Source organism: Phoenix dactylifera, chromosome 11, assembly GCF_051530095.1.
Source record: "Phoenix dactylifera cultivar Ajwa chromosome 11, Ajwa_hap1_PhDact_Kaust_v1.1, whole genome shotgun sequence".
NCBI classification, from domain to species: domain Eukaryota; kingdom Viridiplantae; phylum Streptophyta; class Magnoliopsida; order Arecales; family Arecaceae; genus Phoenix; species Phoenix dactylifera.
Window position 1 is genome coordinate 25,390,017 of NC_143200.1, and position 22,648 is coordinate 25,412,664.

Here is a 22,648-nt window from a genome sequence, read left to right on the forward strand (position 1 = left end):
TAATAACTTTCTTAAAGATATATCTATATGGAAGAAGTTATAGATTTTTTTTCATCTATGCTTAACTTATTAGTTAGCTCAATGCAAGACCGCCCTCGATAATCATCGTTATTCCTTTAGCATGACTTGCATGTTTTTTTTTATAATGAATTACACCTATTAAATTCCAACGATACCTAGTATTGTTGTTACAGTTGCTTAATTTACTATTGGGCTAGAATATTGGTTGGTACGGTGGAGCTTTTCAGGTCAGGCATGTCTTTAGAGAGACCAACAGTGCTGCAAATTGGATGGCCGCTTATATGGTTAGTTATTCTGGAAGTACCTTGTGGGCCGGTGAAAGTGAGTTACTTCGGGCACTCCGCGATATTTTGTTTTCTAATTTTATTGGATGTATTCGTACACATATTATATAAGTAATATGCTAAGCAAAAAAAAATCATTGGTTGATTGTTATTTAATAAATAATTCACAATAGGTATCTCGCCAATCAATAAAGTAAATACATGTTCTCTTTTTTTTCATGGACTGATAACTTCTAACATTTGAACATAAAGCCAAGTACCTGCAAAAGATACCAAGGAAAAAATTACATACTGAAGCAAAAATAAATTATCGGTTTGCCATTTAATGTTAATAGGGACCAAAAAAATTTACAATCAAATATAAAGATTGATTGTTTTTATGCCATCCGTTTTTCACATAAAATCAAGCAACACACAATAAACTACGTGCAATATCTTCATGGAAGATTGAAATGAAAATTTTGCAATATTTGGACTAAACTCCTAAACACCAACCATTATTAATCTAGGATCCTAAAAGGCACCTACGCTTTCACCAAAAAAGAGGAAAAAAAAGAGGCACCTACTCTAAATTTCTATTTCGATATTCCCACAGACAAAAATTACAATAATTCATAATATTTAAATAAAAAACTGATAATAGATGGTATAATAATTTTTTGAGTATTCGGAGGTCCATCGGCGGTCCCTGAAGTAAATCCTTTATGCATCTGAATGTGAGCGAGGGAGCAGCAATAATGAGAAAAATCCTTTTTAAAAGATGATTTTTCTTACATGGGCTGCTACGACGCGAAGGTCTCGGCTCTTCCTCTGCGACTCCCAACCCCGCTTCAGCTCCATACCTCTCCGATTGGCATCCCGTTGAAGACTTCCAGAAACCCTAATAAATATCCGCTGCGAAACCCTGGGCCATCCTCCTCCTCCTCGTGCCCTGTCCAGCCTTCAAAACGAGCAAATTCTGGCGTGAACCGCGGAAAGTTCTGGGTATTTTGATCATCGCATCCCAACCCGCAAACTCTCTCTTTCTGCCTGGCCCAAGAGCTAACCATCCTAGTATTTTTCTTTTTCGTAATCGCTTATTTGGTTTGCATTTATTTCCCTTTTTTATTCCTTGAAAAAGTTTGATGGTCAGGCATAAAATTTTCGTAGGTAGGAGGCGTGGCATTTCGAGATTCGGCAAGTTTCCTGCTGTAAGCGTATTTTCTCAACTGCCGGTTCGAATTTCTATTTGCAATCTGCTTCACCTTCTTTGGTGTTTTTTATTTTTATTTTTTTGTTTTCACTCGCAACAAAAGAAAGCAAGAACTGGCAGATGTTAACTGTATAGTTTGGTTCCGTGTCCTGAGTCACCATCTTGGAATCGAGTTTAATGCTGCTGTACGAGTCTTATCCTACTACATATACCACTTGAATTAGGGAGTGCCATATGGATGTTTGTTTTAAGAATTTCATGACATAGATATTGTTCTTGCTGTGTAAATTGGAGTGTTAGTTTATAGGAAGTTAAATCTACTTGTTTTGTTTGATTTTGCTTGGACTTGATTGAAAATTTTGGTTGTTATACTGATGAATGAGAATGTTAGGTTTTTTTATCTCTGAATGTCTTGAAAAGTTGAAGGGAACATTAATTTTCATGTGAACAGAATCGTAGCTAACCTCTGGTAGCACAGTATCTTTGAAAATGGGCAGGTCGCTGATGAAATATAAGTCCAGCTCTTTTCCCATCAAATGTTTGATACTTTCAATATTTAATAATGCTTTGGTTATGGAGTAATGTGTATTGCTGTTGTTATTTATTTATTTAGAAATTTGAGATCTAGTTGTAATCTCATTACAAGATAGAAGATAAATTCAGAACTCTCAGGAGAATATGTGCATTTGTTGAGTAATGCTAGTTGATCTCGATGAGATCTTGATATAGCAGTCTATTACATTTCAACCTGTCCTTGCAGGCAACACCATGCAGTGATACAGTCAAAACTAATTGATCAACATGCTATATCAGTATATCTGAAGAATCTTGGGATACACAAATGGATGATCCTTCCATTCGAGAAAATGGAAGCACCTTCTCATTGTGCCAACAGGATTGGATTGAGTATACCTTTGCCTTTAATTCCTAGCTTAACTCTGTTAATGAATGGGTGGTGCTTATGTTGCAGCAAGGATCTGCAGAGCTTGCTTGTATTTATTCTTGTTTTGTTGACAAGTTACTTGGCATGCAGAGCACAGGATCTGCTCAAGGGAAAACTGATTGTTGAAGATGATTTCACATGGATAATACCATCACATGACTCAAGTTCACTAGAAGGTTTCAAAACTGAGAAGCTAAAGTATATTGGTGGGGTTGATATCAGCTTCTTAAAAGAGGACCCTTCTACAGCATGTGCTGCTCTCATAATTCTGGATGCTGATACTTTGAATGTTGTCCATGAAGAGTTTGATGTTACCAAACTGCAAATTCCTTATGTTCCTGGTTTTCTTGCTTTTAGAGAGGTATGAGTTTAAAGTTTCTTTCTTAAAGTATTTCCTTTTTTCAAGGTAGCTTTATTTATTATATTCAATTATGTGTTGCTCCCAAAATGACCAAATTTTTATCATAACAAGTCTTTTTTATTTTTTTTCATCATGCTTATGAATAGCCGACAAGACTTGGGTTGGATGGCCGGCACACCTCTCCTCAGAGTTTGCATTGGAGAGAGGCTCCCAGTTCAGATCCTCATGGATTTAGAATTTTCATAAAGCAATACTCCCATCATCATTCTCAAAAATTCATACTTATGCATTAACGATCAATGTAACCAGATTTTCCTCTGTTCTGTAGGAAAAGTATTGACGATGTATAAATCGCCTGGAAAATTATGTTGCTTGTTCTGGGATCAATAATGTTTTGTGATGTAGTTTCTATTGCACATAGATCAACGTGATGCACATGCCTAAATCCAGTTATAGAATGATATGAATGGCCTGTCTAAGCAACTCTACCACCTCTTGTTGTTTTAGAACTTGCAAATTTGCAATACTTTATGTATTTTGACATGCACATCAATTTTACTATATAAGATTTTCTCCTGCAGTCTCAAGGACATGAGGTGATCATAGAATGCCTTAGTAGCACCTCTTCAGGTTATCCACTTTACCAAGTTCTAAATGTCTTAATTTATTGGCCGACATGATTATTTATAGATATGACAGCAAAAACTGTCATTGCAAGGCACTCCTGTCCCATAAGCATCATATGCTTCTCACTTTTATTAGCAATCCTACTATATTGAATTGCACATATTACGGTTTAGTTCTTTCCAGGCTCTTATCTTCCAAAGACTTCCTTTAGAATGCCATCAGTCAAGTCATCCAAAGAAATGCTAAGAAATAATGGCTTGATTTTGACCCTTGGTCGGGGTTCATCACAAATGGAAACTCATTAGTCAGCCCACAACTATTTCATATATGCTATCTCATGCATTTATTTATGTATTTTATGTGTACCATAAACTTCTCTAAATCAAAAACGTGATGCATAATGTTTTCTTATCTATAAATCTATCCTTAACCCAAGGATGAAACTTGTCTAAATAGGCAACCTCTTTAGTTACAATTCTGTATAGCTGTTTTTTCATTTATTCTTCAAGTGTTCAGTTCCCCACCGATGGAAGCATAACCTCTTTCCGACAATTGCATTTTCTATTAGTTGATGATGCATCTAGATCCTTTTCCTGCGTATTACCACTTATCAGAATTTGTTGATTCGATAGGGGCTGGTCCAATTGATGGTTGCTAGAGTTGCTATACCTCCACGCATTAATATTGGTGGTGCCTCGTAACTTTGGTTGGTTAGTGGCTCAAGTGTGCGGGGATCAAGTAGATGATGGTGTTTTTTCTGTGAGGTTGTGGATGCTTTGGCCATGGGCCAAATTATATATAAGGTGGCTCTAAATGAGAAACCCACTGCATTTGGGTTGTGGGCTCAATCTCACTCGCTACTAGGCGGAGGTGTTTATGATTCTGTCCAAGTTGTACACCCTTAAGGCATTATCTCCAAACAACATTTTATCAATTTTAAAAAGGTCGTGTTTAATGAGTCCCACTTTTACATTCCAAGCTGAATTTTTAATGATTGAAGTTACCAATACCACAAGAGAGAGTGAATATTAACAATTTTAATTTTACTTGAAGTATCAGTGATTTCAATCATTGTGGAGTATAATATTTGTTGAGAATTTGATTCTTTTTATATCTTCAGCAAGTTGCTCAAGGGTGGACATATGGCAATACCTTGTTCATTTTCTTTTAACGTATGGAATGAGAACTGAATACTTTTCCTGAACTTAGTGAAGGCATACATCGTACTGAATGAAATTAGAAAAGAATCTATCAAGCCTTGTGAGCCAAAGAAGGTTCCTGACATGTTTTACTGAGTTTTTTAATTTATAAATGTGACTAGTTTCATTATTTGTTTTTGTTTGATCAGACATCCATATAAGCTATATGGCTAGTGCTGGGATTAATATCATGACTTTGTCATATTATTGTAGGCTCCAATTCTTCTAGGACTCTTGGATAAACTGAAGCATAATGCTCATCCTTTCTACCCTCAGGTGAAATTCTGACTTTTTCTGGTTTACTAACCTCAGCTGTAATAGTGATGGATGGATTAATTATCTGGCTGTTTTGTATATGCACATATGTATGATGTCTTGAGCCAAAACTTTGTTTGGACAAAGCAAGGGTTTATAAAACTAGAATAAAAGGAAAGAGCAGGTGCAGAGACTCAATGGAGTTGACTAACTTGTGTCGGTAGATGGAATCTCTCTATTGACTCAATGGAGCAGGTGCTTATGTATCGACATATCAAATGAGTAATCATTACCTAAATCCATTGAATCTATTAATCATATTATGTATGAAAAATTTAATAGTTATTTGCAAAAAATGAAAAAAGAGATCCTTCCATTGCAATATAATCAAGAATGAGATAAGGAATGAATACCTTGTTTTAGTATTTTTGTTTTAATATCCATGCATGGCATTTTGCATACAAATAATATTCTTGCTTATTTTGATGATCCAAATTCATGAATAATTATAAATTTCAATACATGAATACAAAATAAAAATATAAGGAAAATATAAGATCAAATTTCATTAGGAAATCAATCTAGACAATGGTTTGAAACATATATCTCCTTTAGAAGGAAAAAAAATACTGAATTTATGCACATCTGGTTGTTTGCATGCATGCATGTACACATATGTGCGCGTATGTATCCTTGTCGGCAGGTGTGGCTCATGCTTGCATGTGTTGGAAGGGGGTGGATGCATACATGCGGTTATGCATATTTGTTATACAACTAATACATAGCATGTGATATTCATGCACTCATATGTGCGGCTACTTAATTTCGTCTCTCTTTAACAACTATTTCTGATTCAGAAATAATAAGTACGGTCTAATACTTTAGACTCAACTGAAGTTTTAAGTTACAACTGTACCAAATAATGTTACTGTAATATATCATGTTTTTAGTAATGCTTTACTGCTTTAGACATTGATTTGGAAACTCAGTTGTACAGCCAACCCATTAGATACTGCTTGTGAAGGTTTGGCTTTACAGGACTGCTATTTTATATCAAATTTTTGTGCCCCAATTAGACAACTACTTCATAAGCAAGTCAGACTTGTTTGGATGAAGTTCTCTTATTGGATTAATGGACCATCATCTTGACAGTTGCAACAATATCTTTTTACATCTAATCATAAGTCAGCTATAACCATTTAATTACTAAAATCCGGAGATTTTATTTTCGTGTAAATTGGTGGCCATTTGTTAAGCATGACCAGGTAGCTAGTGAAAAATTTTACTTAATGGCATTTCGTTCTGAAATTTTATCCATTTTCATCTTTCTGGAACAGTATACTCACTTACCACATCTTAGGATCATAATTGCAATTTTAGGTTTCTTTATGCTAGTGACTGCCAGATTTAGTTTTGACACAAAAGGTGCCTAACTCAACAATGTTGGATCTGTATCATTGTTGACAGTTATTGATGGTTGATGGCAATGGGTTGCTTCATCCTCGAGGTGAGTTTTATATATGGTTTTTTTCCAACTGTCCTCTGATTCATCCTTGTACCATCACATTGCACACCAACACCTAGTAATGCTAAACTATTTAGCAACTTAGAGAAAAGGTCATCCAAGATAGTACAATGTTTTGCTGATGACAAATGATGATGTGCCTTGCTCATGTTCGACATTACATGATTATTGCTATGCATTTGGAAGCACTTGTATGAACCATCTTGCCTTTTTTTTTTCCCGCTAACCCTTAATAGAAAACCTTATTTGATAACTGCATTTCTGTATTAGTCTTGTTCATATCTTGGAGCTCGACTATCCCTATGTTGATGCAGGGCGAATTTCAAGTGCTGATCAAAACAAATAAATACTTTAGAAAAATGCAGTATCGGGGCATATCAATTAGGAATTCGCTTTTCTATTTTTTTCTCCTTTGCAGTAATCAATTTAGGACTTTATTATCTTTGTTGCATCATATTTACACAAAGAAAAATGCTAACTTGAAAGCATCTATCAGGTTTTGGTTTGGCTTGCCATCTTGGTGTCCTTGCTAATCTTCCTACCATTGGGATAGGAAAAAATGTAAGTAGATCCTACTTGTCATTCACAATACTTACATAGTAAGATCATGGATGATATAGAGCAAGTATGTTACCTTTTATCCACTAAATGTATTATTTTGGTGATAATAAGAGTTTAAGAGTTTTAAGTATGTAAAGGAATGTGACTTTCTGTGGGCTTAAAATGTTATAAGATAAAACAAGGAAAGTTTATCGTACGGGAGAAAAAATTTGAAGTTATAAAGTGTATCTATAATAAAGCTACCTTTTATTGGGATGAATTAGCTAGACTTTCCTAATGAGTACACATTATGTATACAATCGCTTATTGGATGTATGTCCATATTATCATGGCTTATGATGTAACAAAACATAGATACTTATAGCTGTGCTAAAAAAAAAAAGACAACACAAATGGATGGAACTTTTGGTTACAAGCATAATGACATTCTCATTTTAGGGGTTTTCATCGCGGGAGAGCATCTCATATTAGAACTACTTTTCTTTTCGTTCTTTCTCTCTGTTTTTTAAAGAAAACTACGCAGGTGGATTTTCTTAAAAACAAGTCAAGAACTCTCCCTGCAGTTGTTTTTTCATATTATGTTCAAGTATCATTTTTTTTTTTTTGATAATAAGTGTGAGTCTAACAAAACGTGTGCAAGGAATATTCTTTTTTCATCATAGAATTTGATAATATCAGAATATCATAAGCAATTCTTTTTTTCAAAAATCTGCTTGAACAGTGAATGGGTCTAGTTAGCATTAATTATGTTACAAGCCTTTCTTTGTTCTAATAATCAGCCGCACCCCTTGTAGTGCTGCAGGTGAGTCAGGTAGGATTGAACCCAATCTGGATCAGTTGGGGACAAATACTAATCTGGATCTCCTGTTGCTTTTGGTGCCCAGAAGTAGATCTATTCTCAAACAAATCAGGCTTGGATAGGCTAAACTATGGCTGACCCCTGTTGCCCCAAGAAAATAGTACATATTTGTCTAGTTTGACCCATAAATTGTAGACTGATCCTGAATTCACTGAATATATGGGCCAAGTAATGGTCCATTTCCTATATCAGAAACTGATTCAGGCTGGCTTTGCTCTGGCCAGGCCCAGACCCTACCTGATCCATTTGAATCATTAGCCCCTTGGCATGTTGTGGAATTTTTCTTTTGGCAATAATGGACTTTCCTTATGATAAATCCTTAATATTTTCCATTTTTGTGCGCCAGTTGCATCATGTGGATGGCCTTACTCAGTCTTGTGTGAGGCAATGTCTAGAAGCAAGAGAAAACTGTGACAAGGATCTGATCCCATTAATCGGGAGGTCGGGGAATATATGGGGAGTGGTAAGAGCATCTAAGATCTGTCAGTATAGCATGTGTAGATATTATCTTGATCTTCAAGTACTTTTTCCTTCCATTTCTGTTATACAGCTCTTCTGTGTTATACTGTTATGTACTCATCATTAAAACAAGGTTTTGGGTTTCGATCGAAACCAATCATTTCAGCCGAAACCTCTCAATTTCGGCCGAGACTAACCAAAATTGACTCCCAGTTTCGGGCTTCGGTCAGCCTCGGCCCAGTTTCAGCCGAAACACACTGAAATGATCATAGATTAGTTTACAAATCTTTTGTAGTGTTTAACATTATAGTGGGATCATTTTTTTAAATTGTTTTAGTACATAGGCTATTAAGTATGAATTTTCAATGATTTTCTTTTTTCTTTCATGAGTTGAAAAAGGCGATAGGCAGTAAACATAATCCTTGATAAGTCATACCTTTGAAAAGGCCCTTATTTAGCTAGTATAGTACTTTATAAGAATAAAGAACAAGTAACTACAAGATGTTTCCATAGCCAAATCATATTTTTTACATAAAATAAAGACAATGATATTATTGCATGCATTTGATTAAATAGTCACTTAGCCTCAAAAATATGAGAGGAATACCGACATTTAATATACTTGTTAATTCTTCTAAAAATGAAGAAATTTTTTAAAATGCAAAACTGAATAAAAAGCTTCTGAAGTAACATGTTTGAATAATGTCAATAAGTAAATAAAATACACCCATGATACAAAATAGTAGCATATTCAATGAATTTCACTTCTACATAATGTCATCTTCAGCTCAAAACTATCAAAACTACACAAATAAAGAGCCCATATAACAAAAAAATTACTTTAAAATGTTGTGCAATGATTTTTTGGGGCTTACTTTCCCTTATTTGATTTTTTCCTTGAATTTTTTGACCGAAAGCTTTGATAGTTGGTACGAACTTCCAAAATCGCCAAGACTACTGAAACAGAACTCCACAAACCCAACTGAAACCAAAACCAAGTTCTCAAACCTTGCATGAAAATAGAAGGCTCTTAGAGCTGTTGTTTCCTAAATTAAATTTATTTGTTCTAGGCATTTCTGTATCATCACCTAAAAATATCGAATATTGCATGTATTTCCTAGAACATTTAATATCAAAAAATATCCACATATGGATAAAAAAAAATTCATAGATCGACTTGTTACGTATCAAGCAGTTATACAACACCTGTCAGCAGTCTCAAACTTTTGAAGCTTAAACCATGCACGACAAGTCAGAAAAGCCAACCGTAGGATAATATTGGTTGTAAGATTTATTACATCAGTGTATTAGGTAAAATATGGCATTCACTGTTCAGATCCAACCAGTATGATGCTTAAGCTGTGATTACTCCATCATATACTACATATATTTTTATCTTGTGATTATTGGGGCTTATACCTATGCTGAATTTTTGTCTTCCCTCACCTGAACTAATGTCCTTTTCAGGCAATGCGATCCAGTCCTGGTTCATCAAAACCCATTTATATATCAACCGGCCATCGGATATCCCTTAACTCTGCCATCAGGATTGTGAAATTGTCTTGCAAATTTCGTGTTCCCGAGCCAATCCGGCAGGTATGTTTTGCTTTCTTTTTCTGAAAATTTGTGTCCATATGGCTTCTCTCAGCATATTCTTCAAAATGCTGCCAGTAAAAAGCTAAACTTTGTGATTTGGGTGTACAATGTAGGACAAATGCATGCCTATGTAGTGATAGTAGCAAACTGTAGGAGGGCCTTGTAATTTGTCCGCAAGCACTGCAAATCCTAACTGCAAGATCTGGTGCAATAAGCTTTTTCCCGATAATTGTGAAAAAGATTGAGCTTTATTTTAACCTCAGGCAAATTCTTTGTGTAGGCTGATATAAAATCAAAGGTATTCCTTCAGAAGTTTAAAGGATCAGCACACTTAATGAAATAAATAGGTATGCCAATCTTATTTTTACATCCTTACCTTTTCTCTGTTTGTAAATTACAATTAACGATATTAAGAATACATATGGCAATGAAATCATGTGATTTGATCTGCTTTAACGGAAGATACTGGCAATTCTGTTCCCTAACATTTTGGTCCCTGTTTATGTGCTAAACCATAGATTGCATGTCCGTTTGTTTCTACAGTTTCATACTTTGATATTATGATTTCCAAGTGTTTTCTTTCCTGATAAAGAGCAAAGAAACAAGCAATGTTCTGAATACAAATATTTCCTGTTGCTGCTGGGAAACACAATTTCCTTCAAATCAGCTTCATCCAATAAAAACTGTTTTTTGAGTTATATGGGTATGATTTTTCCATAACTGGGATATGTTGAGAAAATATTTTCCTCTATACACTCTCTTCAGGGTTGTAGCTGGTTCTGTTTCTGGTGGCATAGCTATCTTTAATAATTATCCAATTTGCTAGCACTTTCTGGTGATTTCTCTTTGCATCGTTGGAGTTACTTATCATTTCATGTTTGCTCATGTATTTGTCCTAACATGCCATCAACTTTGGAGCAAATGCTGGATAAAATGCAATGTGTTAGTAGGATTTTAGGCCAAACGTATGTTTATAAATGATACACGCTAAAAATAGGACCCTGAACTGTATGGTGCATATGTAAAACTCATCCAACTAATATGATGAGTTTCTTGTATGGTCATATAGTAAGAAACTATGAAAAGATGATTCCACGTGATAACAAGGAAAATGTCTAGGTTGTAGTGTATAACCTGCCATTGCTTTTTATGTTGTCCATTCTTCAAGAAGTTCTACGGCTGCTTATCTAAATGCGACAATTAACTGATACACAGATTCACTCAAAAAAAATCACTTAAAAAGAATCCTGTCCTTTCCAACTCGAGGTTCTATCAGATATTACTTTGATTTCCCTGTTCTAACCCTTCACATGGGACATCCAATATCTCTATGATATGTGTTGCTGCATATTGATGTCTGCTAATCAGGAATATCGATTCATTTATAGCTGTAATAGCAACGGTACAAGTGCAGCATGCAAGATCTAACCAACTGTATAGTAAATTTATAGATTGATGCTTTTAACATGCTCAAGGTGCAAAAGAAGCCAAAATGGCCACGGAGTTTGGGGCAGTTGGTGAAACACTCTAAACTTGTAGTTGAACTACCAACAAGCATCCGCTGGACTTCCACCCTAAGAGCAAACTTTTCTAGATGGAATAGGAATATTCATTGTATGGCTTATTTGTTAGTCTCACAGAAAATGCTGTTGGATGCCTGCTAAAAGCATTGCTTGGAGCATATCTGCATGTTTCCATTTTTTTCTACGGATGAAGATGATGCATTTAATGGTGGAGCATATTAAAGTGCATTTACCAGAGGCTCAGGTTTTATAATTATATTGCCTACATAATAGTTCCATACTGTCAAAAGGTAAAAAAAATGACATTAGTCACATTAGAACCACCAGCTTCTATATGCGAAACTGCATGGATGATAATGCAGTCCAAGATATCTTATTATAGAATGCCCTGACATTTAGCTTCTGTTATGGCCTCATGGCTGTTGAGAAACTGTCTAGTGTCTCTCCTTTCATTGTTTACGCATCTTAACATGATGATGGTGTCTTCCTATTATCTTTGATTGCTTTGTGGATTGCAAGCAATTGTTTAGAATTCCATGGTGGTATTTCTTTGGAAGAGTTTAAGTGATACCTAAAATGTATCATTTTGCTTAGTGAACTTACAGGATGATCGTTATATATCCGATATTTCTTAGCATAATAAATTGGGATTCAACCATATTAAATTGTCTTCGGGAGTCCAAAATTCAAGAAACTAAGCTGTGTTCCAGCTAGCAATCATTTACCCTCTGATGTCCCATTGTGGTATCTAAAAGATAATACCAATATTATATTGTTTTCTTATCTGCTGCTGAAGCTACAGGGTCACTTTGCCATCCATATATGTTTGGAATTACCTTGCTGTCTGTCCATCATCACCTATTTGAAACTTTTGTCCTTGTGAGTACCAAATTTTAAACTCGGAATTAAGCTCTCTCATAAATATTGAATTCTATGTATGATTATGCTTTATTTTTCAGCTTAGTGATACAAACTATTTTCTTTCATAGCCTTTCATCCTCCATTATTCATTCCATCATCTTGTCGCACTCAGTGGCATTTTGAATGTCATACATTCTTTTCCTTCATTACCAGTTTAAAGAATAAAGAATGTGAATGTAAAAAGTGTGCCTGATTACAAGAACGTGCTAAAATTGTGGTTCTGTTGAATACAGGTCATGCTCCTGGTGTGAGGAAAGGAAGAGCTTGAAGGAAACATCCATCTTTGGTGAAATACTTCTGTCTAGCATTAGATGGGTCAAGATCATGGTTCTCAGTCCAGACATTATTTATAGAAGAATGATTTAGTGATATATCAGGATTCTAAATAAAGCTGGATGAGTGCTTAAGAGGGGCAGTCAGGTGGTGTGAGTTAAAGTTGAAAAGTTTTAGCCATGAGAGCACATCTGCTGTTGCTGCTGCTATTTATGATGATGCTAGCAACCGTACCTGTCTCTAGCTCTTCACAGGGGGCATTGCAGTTATGGTTAGCATCAGCACCTCAAGTATCTTTTGACACCGACCTGCCTCAAGATGGAGGGGCTTGGATGCAAGAATATATCTGGGAAGATGTTTTATTGGCCCAGAAGGAAGATTATGGATTCATGGTTCTGGTGCCAGTTAAGTATCATGGTGCACTAGCTGCTTCTATTTCCCGTGCCTGACGTTGCTTGTTCTCTCAATATTCTTTTTCTGAATATTCATGCATCATGATTAAAAGTAACCGTATCTTCTATCAGTTTGTCCACATATCATGATATTTCTGATATAATGTATTGAAGGCTACATATCCACTAAATAAAAAGGTTGTGAGAAGTTAAATACAGTGTTCATGCCTTTGCTGATGCTATTTCTGAGAGCCTTGGTGTCGGTAACCATGACAACCTACTTCAGGACAGACAACTAAAAAGCTGAAGAAAGTGAATCAATATGCAACATCTCGATATATAATTATCATAGGACTTGTTTGGTTTGTTGGAAAAAATTTTCTCACTTATTTTTTTTCCTAAAAAGTTGATACCTGAATATATAATGCCGCATGTTTAGTTGACCATGAGAAATGCGAAAGTGAGGCTTATATTTGGTTGAACATCTTCTTTTCTAAAAAAAATATGTAAAATATTTGTTATACCCTTGATTGGAAAAAATATTTTACCTCATTTTGTCAAAAAACTTAAGTGCTCTTTTGAAAAAAAAAATTCTAATTTTTAGCCCGTGAGAATTAGATTTTTTGGAGTCTTACATAATTTTTTTCATAAAATATAAAAATTTTATTTTTATTTCTCTCTCTTATAAGATATTTTTTTTATATTTTTGTTGACTATATTTTCTCCCATCCTCTTCTCGGAAACTAGCCGAGTAGATAATGTTAATAGTGTGCAACTTTATGTGCAGGGAGGCGCAGTGTAACCACCGTGACATCAATTGTATTATCACAATAACTATTGGTTAAAACTGCAGCTCAATCTTCAATTACCGAAACAAAGCAAGAGAGTTACAAAAGCTGTTACACTTCGATTTGGTATGAGCATGGCTGTAGATACCCAAATCAAATGGCCAACTATTTGTTTTGGAAAAAAGAAACGCGAGCAATGGAGCAGGATTTTTCGCATATAGTTCGTAAAATTATGACATTATTGGATGGATATGGAAGTGCTTCATACTTTATAGGCAATCATAAGACATACAAACTCGCACTGAAGTCCTGAGTGGTGCTTTATATGATTAAATTTGTTTAAATCGTAAAATCCTCATCAGATCTCATCTGAGAGATCCGGGTTGGAGTCCAGGCAATGGAACTTTTCAAAAAAATTTGGCGTTGGTTGAAGAAATAGAAAAGATTATATTATTCTGACTATCTACCGGTCACCTGCAAGAATTTAGTTCACCTTAAAAAAATTTTAATCCTATCTGAAAAAGAGTGCCAACTGCATGCTTGCTGCGTTGTTTTATCAGTGCTGGATTTTTAATTGGTTCATTCACCATGAAACATATATTTGGTGAAGAAAAGTAGTAATTATGTGCCGTGATGCACATTGGATTCAAAATAATAATAATAATAATAATTAATTCGCACTGCTCAAAAAAACTTCCCACTTACACAAGAATACTTTTATGGGTATTCTGTCATAGGAGTTCTTCAGAGGAGATGATGACATTGGAGTGCATAATATGATTACACATTGCTTCTCCAATGTGGCGATTCTAATATTGCAAGGTAGGATCTTTCTTATAAATAACCATCTTTTTTTTTTCTTTTCTTTTTTTTAAGAAAAAAAAGATAGTGATTAATCCAATATACTATTTCATTTACTATTCTTTGTGCACTCATCTTCCATGTTAGTTCTCATATGAAGCAATAAGGGTTATTAGCTTGAATCAGCAGCACTAACTAGGCCTCTCCAATGGATATAAACTACGAATTTGATTAACTAAAATAGCAAGGCATAGATGCCGAATTTTTCTCCTTCTTTTGATGAAAATAACCAGGTTCACCGGCAGTTGGTGGAGGAGATAAAAACTTTGGAAACATGGATACAAAACAATGGAGCAATATAATAAATACAGTATAGAAATGTCGAGATATGATCACAGTAATACCAACAGGAACGGAAGAAGCGCAAAGAACACCAAACCATATCCCTGTCCCCTGACTGCGGCTAATCTCCAGGATGCTGCAGAATCAGGCTCAATCATGATCTCAAACTTACATTTGGAAGTAGATGGATCTCTATCAGTGGTAGTAGCTATGCCTTGGAAGTCGCAGGCCCTGTCATCCTGATCATTCATCTGGTAGTAGCTGTTGAATGCATAGGAAATATTCCCTCTTGCATCAAGATCGCCACATGATGTGTTATACCCAAGGCTTGTGCAGTCAGCTTTCCCACAAGCATAGCTCGCAGCCGGTGCAACTCTCGAATCATCAAGGTTGACTGAAGGCTTGAACACACACCACTTCTTGTCCAAATACTTGACATTCTTAGCTCCAACTAATGTTCCAGATTTAGATGTCTGGATATTAAGCTGGTATTTCGGCTGCCCGTCGTAGTAAAAGATGCCCCAATGCCTCTCAAAATTCCCTGGCAGGATGCTCTTTTGATCTTCATCTATGAAACTAAACATATATGCATCGATAGGTCCTTGTCTCATTGGTGTGCCCTGCCCCGATGCGATGCGGTTCATGAAACCCTGATTAAATCGTTGAGCATACTGAATATTTGCATACATATTCCCATCAGTTGGCCAACCAATCTCACCGACAATGACAGCAAGATTTCCAAAGCCATTCTTCTGCAGGGCCCATAAGAGAGTGTCATGGTTTGCATCGAATACATTAGTGTATGTGATCGAACCATCGACCACGGGGGACGCAGGTGTTCCATCAAAGAAGGCAAAGTCTATAGGAAAGTTGGGATCATTGTAGAGACTGATGAAGGGGTAAATGTTGACAGTGAGGGGAGCAGCATTATCACTGAGGTATTTGACGATAGAAACCATGAGGTCAAGGATGTCCGAGCGGAAATTCCCATCAGAAGGTTTGCCAGTTGATGATTCATAGACATCAGCATTAAGGGGCACGGTGACTTTGACCTGGCTGCTCAGCCCAGCTTGTGTGACAGCACCTTGGATGTTTTGGAGGGCTGGAAAGGTAGTATGGAGAAAACTCCCATTATAAGTCTGCAAGAATGGCTCATTTCCAACAGCAACATACCTATTCACAGAGAAACAATGATACTTGGAGTGAGGGAAGCAATGCGATCGTACGATAGCTACAAGTGAATATTAGTCCATTACCCGTGAACCAAAGGCTAAAAGCACGAAAACTGTTCTGGTCATTGCAAGTCATGTTACTTGAATAGAAGATGAGTAATGTTGGATTAGTCCATTACATGCAGGTTAGTTATTCATGTATTTAATATCAACATTTCAAATGGTTTGAGTGAATATATAGCTATATAAGAATTCTCTTTCCTGCAGGTAAGGTTCTAGGTTTTTGTTTATATGTATACACTGATGAAAAGAGATTTCTTTTTTTTTTTCTGTTTCTCTCCCAAAGCAAATATCAAGTTACAAAAGCCTTGAGGAAAGTTACCAAGAATACAAAATGAATGGAGAAGGGAATTACATGGTACAAATAGAAATTCCAGCAGTATGAAATGTCACAGAAAAACTCTAACCTTGAATCCCAATTAGAGACAAGTGACAACAATTACACCGAGCAATGTTTTCTAGTCTTAGCGAAGGTGCTGCCGGCAAAAAGTCATCAAAATAACTAGGGTGCAGAAGGTATATATGTTCTGCTTTATTATCTTTTGGTTTTGACAATAGGTCTGCTGATAAAACAGCGAAAGAAAAATAAATAAGAAACAGCCAATCTTGCAGAATTCAATAGGTCCAGAGAAAGAGCACCACTCCTGGCCAGCAATCAGTTAAACAACGAGTCCCTGGAAATATATGAATAAATTCAAAACTACACAAGCCTGGCAATTCACTTGCCTCATCCTTGAAATCATGTAGTTACACAAGGTTGAGACCATCCGGGTCCATGTAAAACCTTGTCTATATGATGCTTTTCTAGGATTATGCTGGTTCTATTGATAGACGCTTTTATGCATCTCACTCTAGATCTTTTTAAAGAGACATATATCAAAGGGTAAATGAATTAAACAAAATGTTAGCTTGGTATCTCAAAATTAAGAAATTGATTTACCTATCCACACAACTGAAACTCATGTGCACCTTTATCATTTAGAATCCTTGATGAAGTCAATTATTGATATTAAAATTACAAAATACAAAATGCTTTAAAACTAAATGGTGTTGGACAAAGAATATATATATTCAAGGCTAGCCATATTCAGGTTACGAGACTGATGGTTACCACTATTGTATCTCATAGTTCCAACAATGTCCTTAATTGTTGGAGCCTCGGAGGCACTGATTTCCTCAGTCCTTGTGGTGTAGATCGGCTGTTGCCAGAATAATTGTCAAAGAATGGCAAAATGAAGAGATAGTGAACAATTTACAACGAAAACTGCAGTTTTGGGACAATAGATTATATTATGCCTTGAGGACTCGATGAGTATTCAAATGTTTGCAGAAAACAATCGAGTCATTCAAATTAGAGTGGAACGGATTAAGTAGGAACGTGCTCCAATGCTATCAGTGTGTTCCATTATAAATGTTTGCTTAAAGAGACATGCGAACAGGAATCTCAATGTCACATTATATGTTATGAAGATATGGCAAAAATACACGAGCTAAGGTATTTCTATCTAGATTCATTCTCAGCAAATTCGTGATATTAAAACCTCCTAAAATTAACTTGCACATCATATTGGAAAAACTTAAACCTGATTTCAATAACCATAAACTGAAGGACTTTACTGCTATATTTATGCGAAGTTAGGGTGAAAAAACGCACAGCATGAACCAGGCTAGCTTAAACAAGTTGATTTTTTTTAAAAAAAAAGTACAGAGATTTAAAAACAGAAATCTAAAATAGTGCACATATTACTAATTTTGTTGAGTAAACATCATTCACTAGTATTATATGTCCTAATTGAAAATTTTTTGAACGATGTTTTTGTCTCCTAGAATCACTGCCATCTCTAGCATAACACTGCTTTGCATTTTTTTTGGAACAAATTTGATCTAAGATAAGTTCCATTTAATAAAAACATCATGCAAAACAAGGGAAAACAACTCTGCTAGCTTTTTTTTTATTTGGGTTACAAGAACTTGCCTTGCTTAAAGACAATAAATAGATCAAATTTAGACACAAGAACAATGATGACTATGATGGGCTTATTATGTCTCTGGTACATTCCTCATTACAAAGAAGAAACCATGAAGAGACAGACATGTATACTATCAGATACTGCATGTAGACATAAGGAATATGTGCATACAAATTAAACTGAAAAATGAATCACCGGTTGGACAATGTTTTTAACATGACCTGGAAATTGCAAAGGGGTGTATGCTTATTGTTAAAGTTGATATTATTTTAAAGAAACATTTCCATGATCGACAACAGTTTCTGCGTCCCTTCCCTTTATACAAATGCATAGTAAAAGGGAGGCAGATTTACTCTGTTCAATGCCTAAATTTTTTGTCTTTATTTGTTTATCTATTTGCTTATTTATTTCGATGCAACAGTCATTGCATTACTGCCAGATAAAGAACAGAACATCCTTTACAAACATATCTTGTTTCCTTTTCTAGAGGAGCTGAAAGCAACTGCTGAGCTAGTGATGAATTGAATTTTGAGAAATGGGGAAAAGCAACTCCAGAATCAACAGCATTTAGCTCAAAAATCCTATAACTCAATGATTTGATTCATCACACACACACACACACAAAAGATTTTGAGTACTAAAGAGACAAGGCTTCACAGTTTCCTGCATCCATCTGCCATTCATAATATCAAATAGCCACCAAGAACTTATCCAAAGATGCATACAAACTGAAAAGAAATGGAACAAGTATGGCTAAAACGAAGCCATGAGAGAATCATGGAAAATTATTGCCTTTTCAATCATAATAAGCCAAAATAGTTAGATGATGATCTTTATAGTTCAGCTAACTATCCTATCCTATTAAGCTTCTGCCGAGCTTCCTGTCTATGTATTTGAATTGATATTTGCTCGTAAAACAAAAGGAACGAATTAGAGTTATACCGAATTATACCGAATTAGACGCTCGTAAAACAAAAGGAACGAATTAGACAAGCTCAAAAAAGCATTGAGAGGACAGAAAGACAACCTGATATCCACTCCATCCTTGATATAACTGGAGACATTCTTGGACACCCAATTCTCGGCCGCCTTCGTACTCCCCAGGTCGGCCAGCATCTCGTTTGGAATTCCGACCATCACCTGGATCCCAGTGTTGCTGAGGGCACTCATGGTACCATCCTCTGGATCAAACAACTTCACCTTCTGAAACCCGTTGTCCCGGAGCATCTGAACCACCGTGCCCGGCGGCAGGGGGTGGCTCGCCTGCGTCCCCCAGTTCGCTCCAATCCCACTCACAAAACCCACCAAACAGAGCCAAGAAACCAGCTTCAGACACCCACACGGCCACCCCATCATCCCCGCCACCACCAGAATTCTACTCCCAACCTCCCCAAAATCTTTCGAAACAAGTGGAAATTAGAGAACAAGCTGAGAGAGCAGGGGTTCGTAGTGGAATTCCTTGCAGCCTTCGCAACTCCAGCGGAACTCGGCAGAATGGACACCACGAAAACGACACGAAGCTCCCCAAGCGTGTATATGGCCACAAGGACCCGTACGCAGTCGTTTGTTTTGCACCATCTCGACCGTTCGCTGAATAAATTTTATATATTTATAAATAAAAAAATTAAATGTTATTTTTTAAATTATAACATAAAATTTATTAAGATGGATTCGTGATATTTATGATTAAATTTAAATAGATAACAATACATGCCTACGTATGTCTAATTTTATATTAATTATTTATTAAATAAATTTAAAATATTTATATATAAAATTTAAAAAATTAAATAATATTTTTTAACTAGTTATTTTTGGATAAGGCCTGCATTGTTATGCTGACCGCTCTTGGCTTTCCATTAGTAAGGCAACAAGGCTGATGTGTTCCACACAAGAAACTTAAATTATATAATCATGACGGCATGAAATATTTAAGAAGACGTACATATCCCGGACCCCGTGGCCTTCTATTAATAAGGCAACAAGGCTGATGTGTTGTTCTATTAATAAGGCACCAAGGCTCATGTGTTCCGCACAATAAACTTAAAATATATAATCATGACGGGATGAAATATTTAACAATGCAGATGCAAAACCCCATCCGATTTAGGTGCTATGGAAGAAACTATAATCATGAATTTTGTTGGCAGTATCCGTAGGATATGAGCCGCCGTTAAAAAAGAAGAAGAAGAAGAGTAGTAAAGAAGAGCGAGAGATACTGTAGTGACTTTCTAGAGCCCAGAACAAAGTGTAAAAAGGCTATGGAAAAAGAAAGAAATGCGCCGGGGAAAGGGATGAAAGGAAGATAGTAAGTGTTTATGTGATTAAGCAACCAACCAACTAAACGAGAGAATCTATTTTATAGCTTTTGCTGGATTTCCACTAGAAGAGAGGCAGAGACGACCAAGGTTTTTAATGAGCATGAGAGATGGGCTTTAAGCCTGAGGAGGTGCCAATGGATAGAGCCAATCCGCAAAGGAGCACCGGCCTATCACTGCTTATGGCTTTGCTGGTGTCTTTGTCGGTCTCTTTTCGGGTGCTCATCCTTCTCATTCTGTCGCCCGCGGCGAAGCCTCTGGAGTTTGGGCCAGCCAGGATAACGGCCGCGTTACGGAGTCGGTGAGGTGGCGGCAAAAGCGTTGGGCCTCCCAGTCGAACGGCGCGGTCGGCGAGCAGGTGATGTGACGTGAACATTTGTCGGGTCCGTTGACGTGTCCGCGTTATCCGTCACGCGTAATGGTGCAGCGAAACTTGATGTCGGCAGCTGATTGCGGCACCTTTGAGTCATCCATTGTAAGAACATAGCTCATAGCAGTATAGAAGAATGTTTCCTATGTAAGGCAAGTACTGGAGGCCCAGTACATCATCTTAGAAGAAAACTCAATAGAGTAAATTCTATAAGAGGAGCCGAGGATTTTCGACCATTCGCTTTTAGAAAACATCAGATAGTTACAGCAGGAGTGTGCTATTTTCCAAATTGGCCGTATATTTCGAGAAGCTGAGTCGCCTCCTTTGCTGCTCATCATTTTCAAAAAAAAATTTGGACCCGTTGTGTACTTGTCTCTCCACCGTTGTAGAATATTTTGTCTCGACTCTGTAGACAATGCTCAAACGAGATTAGTATGAGTGATCGGTTTATCCGGAAAAAAAAAACTTGATGTAGGCCACGCGGCATAGCATGAGAGTTCGAATCATCCTAGTTTTTAGATCATAATGGACGGTCGAGTTGCAATCACAATTCATAGCTGCTTGTGTTTTATAGAACGGTCGTGATACATCCAGCATCGTATATTGTGGGCCTGTATATAGGGACAGGCAGGATGGCGGAAGAGGTCGTCAAGTCGGACGTGCTTCACAGTATTTAATCTTCACATTAAAAATTAAAATAATTTATTAAAATCAAATTAAAATGAAAAATATTATTTCACATGTATGGAAATGAATTGGATTCAGGTGATGAGATTGGTACAAAATATTATTTATTATAAGATTGTGATGCAACGCTTTGATTTTAATATTAAAAAATAAAATAATTACTAGAATAAAATTTATATAAAAATTTTATTGCACACCAAATACTTTAGAATATCAAAATTGAACTGAGAAGCTCTCCCTCAATTCTAATGATAATATTTCATCATCATATTTGAATACTGAATTTTTTCTTCAATGTTTTTAAAAATACAATAGTTTTTAGAGGCCAAAGAGGTGCCAAACCAGTAAGCTAATTGGCATTTTGGTATTTGATATATGTTCTTATCTAATTTTAAATTTTAAATAATAATATTTATAAATAATAAATATATATTATTTATTATATATATACTAAATATGTTATTTAAGGATTTAGATAAAATAAGATAAATTTTTTTCTTTATTAACGATATAATAAATATTTTATACAACTTTAAATTTTTTAGAAAAAAATATTTTAATAAAAAAATTTCGCAAACCAAACTGGTCTTTTATTGTGTTTGCTGGGATTGCCTTTTTCAAAAAAAAAAAGCCTCAATAACTCAAAAATATTCCAAAAAAAAGTCCTGTGCTGTATCTTTTGCTCCTTTGAATTGGTAGCAGGGGACGAGCCACTAAATGGCGCAAAGTGAAAAAAAAAAAAAAACTTCTTTTTTCTTTTTTAAGTATTTCTCAGTTAACGTAGCATTGCTCATCAATCTTTATAAATATTTATTCTTCACTTGGATCTGTAGAGGTTCAGCCATTGGGTGTGCCACCTATGCTGGTGGCATTACTTGCTTACTTGCATAAACTAAATTACTTTGCCAAATTATAATTATCATTGATTCCTTTTTTTTTTCACGGCTGAATCATCTTTATTCCAATAAACCATTTCAAAGGAGGCCTCTCTTTTCCAAATCATATGTAAGATTAGTATTAGTATAAACAAAACTAAGTGCATGGATTAATTAATGCCTATCGTGGAAAAATCATGGCATCTAGTGTCAGTTTGACTAATACCAATGAAGATATTCCAGCAGCATATGTTCAAGTAAATGATAGAGGAAC

At 35.8% G+C, this 22,648-nt stretch overlaps 3 protein-coding genes across 24 annotated transcripts in view; 2 read left to right on the forward strand and 1 right to left on the reverse strand.

The window, feature by feature from the left end:
* The first annotated feature begins 1,046 nt into the window (after nt 1-1,046).
* Nucleotides 1,047-14,241, forward strand: LOC113462989 (uncharacterized). 21 transcript variants are annotated; one of them, XR_015971421.1, is made up of 12 exons: nt 1,155-1,289; nt 1,455-1,495; nt 2,258-2,403; nt 2,531-2,801; nt 4,841-4,903; nt 6,350-6,389; nt 6,904-6,968; nt 8,174-8,290; nt 9,754-9,882; nt 10,163-10,229; nt 12,560-13,003; nt 13,779-14,241. XR_015971421.1 is itself a non-coding variant. In XM_088707452.1 (11 exons), exons 3-10 carry the CDS (start codon nt 2,339-2,341, stop codon nt 10,223-10,225), a joined length of 828 nt encoding a protein of 275 aa, XP_088563578.1. In that variant the 5' UTR covers nt 1,155-1,289; nt 1,455-1,495; nt 2,258-2,338; the 3' UTR covers nt 10,226-10,229; nt 12,560-13,209. The 21 variants fall into 21 exon arrangements, 13 of the variants coding, with proteins under 13 accessions (XP_088563582.1, XP_088563580.1, XP_088563578.1 ...); XR_015971422.1 differs by having other exon boundaries at nt 1,166-1,289; nt 1,459-1,495; XR_015971425.1 differs by lacking the exon at nt 13,779-14,241 and adding an exon at nt 9,996-10,087 and having other exon boundaries at nt 1,166-1,289; nt 1,459-1,495; nt 12,560-13,209.
* Nucleotides 1,080-22,648, forward strand: part of LOC103721183 (uncharacterized) — a 63,381-nt gene continuing 41,812 nt past the window's right edge. Inside the window, exon 1 of one of the 2 annotated variants that reach the window (XM_088707438.1) lies at nt 1,080-1,289. In XM_088707438.1, coding sequence (XP_088563564.1) covers nt 1,080-1,289 — 210 coding nt within the window. The remainder of the gene's footprint in view (nt 1,290-22,648) is intronic. The other variant, XM_088707444.2, reaches the window with a different exon arrangement.
* Nucleotides 14,792-19,755, reverse strand: LOC103696706 (glucan endo-1,3-beta-glucosidase 6-like). Its single transcript, XM_008778402.6, has 2 exons — nt 19,152-19,755; nt 14,792-16,095 (listed from the first exon to the last, which is right to left on the reverse strand). The coding sequence occupies exons 1-2, from the start codon at nt 19,478-19,480 to the stop codon at nt 14,973-14,975; spliced, it is 1,452 nt and encodes a 483-aa protein (XP_008776624.3). The 5' UTR covers nt 19,481-19,755; the 3' UTR covers nt 14,792-14,972.

Excerpts from the sequence above, each read along its gene's own strand:
- LOC113462989 (XM_088707449.1), top strand. The coding sequence starts at position 2,442 with ATGAATGGGTGGTGCTTATGTTGCAGCAAGGATCTGCAGAGCTTGCTT. Across the intron at positions 2,802-4,840 it reads GTTTTCTTGCTTTTAGAGAG|GCTCCAATTCTTCTAGGACT; the intron begins GTATGAGTTTAA and ends ATATTATTGTAG. Across the intron at positions 6,390-6,903 it reads TGGGTTGCTTCATCCTCGAG|GTTTTGGTTTGGCTTGCCAT; the intron begins GTGAGTTTTATA and ends AGCATCTATCAG.
- LOC103696706 (XM_008778402.6), bottom strand. The coding sequence starts at position 19,480 with ATGATGGGGTGGCCGTGTGGGTGTCTGAAGCTGGTTTCTTGGCTCTGT. Across the intron at positions 16,096-19,151 it reads AAGGATGGAGTGGATATCAG|GTATGTTGCTGTTGGAAATG; the intron begins GTTGTCTTTCTG and ends CTCTGTGAATAG.